Raw genomic sequence first — 6,690 nt, forward strand, 5'->3', positions numbered from 1 at the left:
CGGGGACGTGGCCGTGCCCCTTCCTCGCCCTCTCTGACCCATCCTTCACCCGCTTCAGCACGTGCAGCCCCAGGGCGGCCACAGCAGAGTGACCGGGCTGGCGTTGTCCCTACTGTGGACCCCCACACCGCCCCGAGGAAGCCTCGTGCTGGTGGAGCCAGGGCAGTGAGTGACGGTGTCTGTCCCCATGGTGGGGACTGAGAACGGTGGCAGCATAAGGTCAGGCCAGAGCCCAGGCCACCTCCGCCTTCCCGGTTCCTGCTGGGAGGAGGGACGGCTTGCTGGGGGCGGGGGAGGGCAGCCCCGTGCGCCGCCTCGTCTTCTTCCTGGACCCCGGGGCCCACAAGGGCAGGACTGGGTCTTAGTCTGCTCTGGACTGTGCTTTGTATGCAGTCGGTGCTCAGTAAGCGTAGAGGACAGACTAGCTGGTGGCCGGCCGGACAGCCTGGCTGCCAATACGAACACGGTCGCTCGTCAGACTGTGTCGATGATGCGGGGCTGCCCCCGAGGTCAGTCTCGGCCGCGGCATCGCGCCCGTTGACCAACTGTAGTTTGACCGCTGCTTGCTCGGCCGCAGCGGGGGGCGGTCTTGTTCCATGTCACATCTGCCCCGAGTCTTGGCACGTCCAGAGGTGCATGTGCGCTTCCGTCCAGACTCTGAGTGGCTCCTCCAGGCACCGGCCACAGGCAACACGTCCTAGAGCCAGAGGCTGCAGGCTTCAGGTCTGGCTGCCCCTCCAGCTGGCTGAGTGGCCTGAGGCAAGCTGGCCGCCCTCTCTGGGTCCCGGTGCCCCCAACATCATGTGGAGGCAGCCACCCCTACCTCGGGATGCTGGGTGCCGTGTAGTGGGAAAGGCCGGCCCAGACTCCCAGCCCCGCCCCTGCCCCTGAAGGCCGTGGGGGCCCCTCCCCTGGGCCGAGCAAACTGGCTGGACAGAGACTGTGTGCTGAGGCCCCGCGTCACCTGCTGCGGAGCCCGCAGGAGGCCCCGGGCGCTGGCATGACGCTGCTGCTCACCCGTGCTCTCTGCCCACCTGGCCTGGGCTCAGCTCGTTGGGGGCTCGGGGAGCACAGGCCCGTATGGGCGGGCAGGGTGCGCGGCTTCGCCCGCGGGCAGCCATCTGTGACCCTTGTTTTAGGGGCGAGGAAGCGAGGCCAGCTGCGGGGCCATCCAGGGTTAATGGGGGCGCAGGGTTCACAGCCCGCTCTGCCACCCCCAGAGCTGCGCACTTGCCTGCGGGCTGGCCTGGGCCGCTGGGCGGTGCATCCCGCCCCGTGGTGGGCGGTGACAGGGGCTGGCCAAGCGGCTGGGGGCGGGGGCAGGGCGACCTGTTCCGGCTGGGACCTCCTCGAGAAGGAAGGAGGTGTCAGCACTGCCCAGCAGCGACTAGGCCAGGCATTGGCAGGCCTCTCGGGGCTACGGGGTACTGCGGCTGGCCGATGAGGTACCCCCCTCGGGAGGGACAGGGCCTGGGCCCTCCCCTGGGTGGGCGGGGCTGGGGCAGGCCCAGAGTTGGCTGAGATCTCTCTGCTTCTGGCTGCTGTGACCATCGGCCATCAGACTGGGTGGGCAGGATCGCAGGTCACCGTGTGGGTGGGGGGCCCAGGCGCCCTCCCGCTTTACCAGGTGAAGGCCGTCAACCCCCCTCTCCTCCCTCCAAGAGGGTGCCTTCGGCCTGCTATCCAGCACAGCTTAAGTGTTTGCTCAAGCCCATCTGTCTGATCCCCGGCCCCGGGCTGTCCTGCGCCCTCACCCCCAGCAGGGAATGGCCACTGGGCCGAGTCCGGGCTGAGGTGGGGGGGCGGGGAGCAGGTTAATGACGAAGCGTCAGCTTCTGCTGGGGCCGGTCAGCCCCGCCCCAGTCCAGGTGGGCTGGCCCGGGGCACGTGGCAGCTTCCTGGGCTGGCAGCGCTGGCGTTGGCCTGGCTGAGGGGCGGAGGGGGCCGGGCCAGAGGCCGAGCAGGTGCGCAGGCGGGGGCAGATGCCCGGCCCGGGAGAGTCTTGCTGGCACCCAGGCGAGGCGGATTTCCCACCGGGAGGGTGCCGCTCGGGGGCCTCCTGGAAGGCTGAAGACTTCGAGGGTGGAAAGTTAGTTCAGACACCAGCAGGGGGCGCACCTCCCCGTGCCCGGGGCTGTCAGACTGCGGCGGCAGAGAGGATGGGGTGCCCCCGCCACAGCCCCTCAAATCACAGCTTCCTGCTCCCCCCCACACCTCTAGGAGGGGGCAGGGGACCACTCGCCGTGTCCCCCCTGTGGAGGGAACTACAGGGTGTGGTGGTGGGTCGGGCACCTCCCCAGCCTCCCCTTCCCCAAACTGGGCCCTGCGTCGTCTGTGGGCCAGAGGGCAGGAGGGGCCGGGAGAGCCCGCAGGCCTGGCTACACACAGGCCTGGCCCTGCGCCCCCGCTTGGCCTCACGTGGTCCTGTGACCCTGGCGAGGGGGCTCTGTGCGCCTCAGTTTCCTGCCTTGTAAGTTGGGGACATCTGCAGTGGTTCGGAGCACTTCGCGGTCCTCCACCATGAGCACCAAAGGCCGTGGGGCGGTGGCAGGAGGAGGGCCTGAGCGTCACAGCCTGGGGGGCACAGTCCCCTGGGGTCTCACCTGGCACGCCGTGTCCAGTCCACACCCCAGCCAGCCCCGACTCTCCCCCCAGCCCTCTGCAGTGCTGACACCTGGAGTCCCCATGGCCTCGCTGAGCCGAGCCCTGCGTGTGGCCGCCACCCGCCCTCCCCGGAGCCTTGCCCGGCGCCCGGAGCTGTGCCCCCTGAGCAGCGGGGCCCGCCCCACCGCCGAGAAGAACGTGCCATACCAGCGGACCCTGAAGGAGGAACGGGGCCCCTCGGCGGCGGCCCAAGGTCCAAGCCGGCCCCTGCCCAGCACGGCCGACGTGGTGGTCATCGGCGGGGGCAGCTTGGGCTGCCAGACCCTGTACCACCTGGCCAAGCTGGGCGTGAGCGGGGCGCTGCTCCTGGAGCGGGGACGGCTGACGTCGGGGACCACCTGGCACACGGCGGGTACGGCCGGGGCGCGGGCGGGCTCAGCCAGGGGCCGGGTCCGCACCGACCACCACGGGCCTCTCAGAGGCAGCTGAGCAGAAGGGGAAGGACTCGGAGAGAGATTCGGGGTCAGTCCGCAGGTGGGCGGATGGCGGGCCCTGCTTGTCTCCAAGCCTCTGAAGGGCCGCGGTGGGACCTGTGGGACCCCGGAGGGCGAAGCCGGGGCCAGAGCTGGGGCCAGGCAGCTGTCTGTTCACAGAGCAGAAGCGCCTTCCCTGGACAGAGCCAGCTGGGGTGAGGGGCGTCCATGGGGCTTGGAGGGTGGACGGGGCGGGGCCGTCGGGGTGACGCAGGGCGGGGTCCTCCAGGGCAGCAGGTGTGTCCATTGTCCTCCTATCTAACCAGCGGGCATGTATTAAGCACCTACTATGCACGTGTCCCCAGGGCAGCCAAACTCGCGCCTTGACCCTGGGTCAGTGAGGCAAACTCTCTTGCTTCTGCCAGCATCACGTGACCAGCGTGATCACGTGCCCGGCGCGAGGTCACCGAACGTGGTGTTGGCAGGAGTTGAGGCATCACGGATCTCGGGCGCTGACGCGGCCTCTGCCGTCCCTCTGCCCGCGTCCCCTGGGCCCGCGGCCTGTGGCCTCAGTGACACGGCCTCCCTCCTGGCCTCCCGCTCCCCATACTCTGCTCTGAAGGGGGCGGCTTGTCGGAGAAGAGCCGGCATGGGGAGGAATAATGCTTCTGCCTCATGGGGCTGCCCCGGCACCCCGTGACAGCTTAGCCCAGGGCTCGGCACACAGTAGGTGCAGGATAAATGCAGCCTTCATGTTGTCACTCTCTGAGCTGCCCAAGGCCGGGGAGGCCCGTCCCAGAACCTAACCTTGACCCCGTCGTTTCGGGCTCCTCGACCTCGCGGGGGTGCCCACGGCCTGCGGAGAGGGACCCGGCGCTGCCGATGTTGGGGGCCCTGGCCGGGGGAGGAAGGGGCGCAGCATGCCGTGCTGAGCCTGACGGCGCCCCGCGCTCCCCGCCAGGCCTGCTGTGGCAGCTGCGGCCCAGCGACGTGGAGGTGGAGCTGCTGGCCCACACCAGGCGCGTGGTGAGCCGCGACCTGCCGGAGGAGACGGGGCTGCACACGGGCTGGGTGCCAAACGGCGGCCTGTTCATCGCGTCCAGCCGGCAGCGTCTGCTCGAGTACCAGAGGCTCATGTCGGTGGGTGCGCCCCGCCGGGGTGGGGGTGCACCCCTGCCAACAGGCCATTGGGGCGGCCCGGTGCTGGGGAGGAGCCCCGACAGAGCGGGGTTCCAGCCCTGCTGTGGCCCTTGCTGGCCGGGCCACCTGGGACAGGTGGCTTTGCCTCTGAGGTGGCATTCGCACTTTTAAAATGGGACCGTGTTGCCGAGCCTCAGAGGCAGGAGAGGCCCAGTGCGTGGGAGTCGCTACTGTCACGCAGGAGGTCACGGAGACGGGACACATGATGACGCCCAGGAGGCAGCGACCGCCCTTCCCGGGCACCGGGGACGGGGCCGTTGTCGGGGGACGGGGGGCACCGGGGAGGAAGCCTCGCCCCGCGGAAGGCTCTGTGTTGGGGTGGGCGTTGTTTCCACCGGAGCGGCCAGCCTGGACCCCGAATTCCAGGGAGCGGGTGAGACGGGCCCCTCCAGCAAGCTGTCCCTTATTCAGCACCGACTGAATACCGGCTCAGGGCCCAGCGAGCAGCCGGCCGTGTGGCTAGCCGAGGGTCATTGTCACGGGGCCGCTGAGTTCCCCAGGGTGCCCAGGCCAGAAGCAGGGGCGGCTGGCTTCACTGGAAGGAGCCTGGGCCTCTGGGGTTGGGAGGTGACCCCATCACCTCCTCCTCCCCTTAGCTCACTCAACGGCTGGGATGGGGGCTGCAGAAGGAAGCCCCCAGCCCCCATCCCTCAGCTCATCCCCTGGCTGCTGAGTGAAGTCTGCTCAGGGACCCTGACCGGCTCGCTGGTCTCCAGTGGGGTGGAGCCTGTCCTGATAGGCAGTGCCTGGGGACACTTGATTGGCTGCCTTGGGCCCAATCACATCTGAATTGGGGGCCTGGGACAGAGGACCAAGTCTGTGGGGGAAGCTGTTCTGATAGGGGAACCTGATGCTCAGACCCCAAATATAAGACCTGTGGGGGTTATTTTTATTTATTTTACACAATAAGCCTTGTGTGCCAGGCACTGGTCCAAGGTCCTTAGAGGTGTCACCTGCCGAAGCCATTATCACCTTCGTCCACTCAGGGGATGTGAAGTGACCTGCTTCAGGTCTCGGGCTGGTGTTGGAGCTGGATGGGGAAAGTGGATGGCCAGAGCCTTCTGAGCACTGGGCCGCCGGGCATGGTGACCAGCCAGGGCTTCCTGGAGGAGGCAGGCTCGGAGCTGGCCCTGGGGGCCCAGACGGGGAGGCGAGTGGCCTCAGGGGGTCTGACCCCCGAGGGCTCAGTTCTTTTCCTCTGGGTCCCCCAGCTGGGCAAGGCCTACAGCGTGGAGTCCCACGTGCTGAGCCCGGCGGAGACCAAGACGCTGTACCCACTGATGAACGTGGACGACCTCTACGGGACACTGTATGTGCCAGGCGACGGCACCATAGACCCCGCCGGCACCTGCTCCGCACTGGCCAGGGCTGCCACCGCCCGGGCAGCACAGGTATGGGCGGCGCTGTCCTGTCTGCCGGTGGCCTCGGGCCGGGCAGGACCTCCGAGCCTCTGGTGGCTCCTGCGAAGGCGGCCGAGCCTGCCGCGTCTGCCGGTGGCAGCTCGCCTGCCTTCCCCGCGGTCCGGCCCCGCGCACGAGTGACCCCTCGCAAACCCCGCCTCGTGGTTTTTATCTTAGTCTGTCTTAAGTATGCACGTAACTGTAGAAAAAAAATTAGGAAAGAGAAATAAGCAAAAAAGGGAAGAAATGACCCCCCCCCCCGAGGTGGCCGGTGTTGACGTTTAAGCTTCGCTCCAAGTCTGTGAGTACAAACGGAAACACAAATATCTTTCAGTCGAGTGAGCCTTGATTATTTTTTAAGTCACTTTATGAGAAAGCGCCGCCGTGTTTGGGGACAGGTTCTCCAAATCAGGGGACGCGTGGCTGTAGCTCCCGGCTCCTCGGCCACCTCACTTCCTTGCAGAGTCGCGTGGAGCCCGCCTGCCCTAGAAGGAGCGGTGGTCCCAGGCCCCTCAGGATGGGGCGGTGACGGGGTGGGTGGCATCCTGCAAGGGGCGCCAGCCACGCCTCTCGCTCCCAGATCATCGAGAACTGCCCGGTGACCAGCATCCGTGTGCGGACAGATGACTTTGGGGTGCGGCGGGTCGCGGCTGTCGAGACCGAGCACGGCTCCATCCAGACGCCCTGCGTGGTCAACTGCGCAGGTGGGACTGGCACACGCCGGCCGCTCCCTGCCCCAGCGTGACCGACCTGGGGATATCGCAGCCGGGGCAGGCAGGCCAGCAGAGGACCCCGTGCCCCCGGCCGGCTGCCCACAGCAGGTGCCAGCAGAGCTGACCTGTCATTCTCTGCCTGCAGGAGTGTGGGCGGGAGCAGTGGGCAGGATGGCCGGAGTCAAGGTCCCGCTCGTGGCCATGCACCATGCCTACGTCGTCACCGAGCGCATAGAGGGGATCCAGGTACGTGGACAGCCCCAGGCATTGTGTCAGCTGCGGGGGGCTGGCTTGTGGTGG

General features: G+C 67.8%; 1 protein-coding gene across 2 annotated transcripts in view; it reads left to right on the plus strand.

The window, feature by feature from the left end:
• The first annotated feature begins 1,338 nt into the window (after positions 1-1,338).
• SARDH (sarcosine dehydrogenase) overlaps positions 1,339-6,690 on the plus strand; it is a 61,615-nt gene continuing 56,263 nt past the window's right edge. For both annotated transcript variants that reach the window (XM_011384052.2, XM_023525418.1), the window contains exons 1-6: positions 1,339-1,445; positions 2,656-3,016; positions 4,039-4,217; positions 5,489-5,668; positions 6,258-6,381; positions 6,536-6,636. In XM_011384052.2, coding sequence (XP_011382354.1) covers positions 2,686-3,016; positions 4,039-4,217; positions 5,489-5,668; positions 6,258-6,381; positions 6,536-6,636 — 915 coding nt within the window. In that variant the 5' untranslated portion in view covers positions 1,339-1,445; positions 2,656-2,685. The remainder of the gene's footprint in view (positions 1,446-2,655; positions 3,017-4,038; positions 4,218-5,488; positions 5,669-6,257; positions 6,382-6,535; positions 6,637-6,690) is intronic.

This window comes from Pteropus vampyrus, unplaced genomic scaffold (genome assembly GCF_000151845.1).
Source record: "Pteropus vampyrus isolate Shadow unplaced genomic scaffold, Pvam_2.0 Scaffold558, whole genome shotgun sequence".
NCBI classification, from domain to species: Eukaryota; Metazoa; Chordata; class Mammalia; order Chiroptera; family Pteropodidae; genus Pteropus; species Pteropus vampyrus.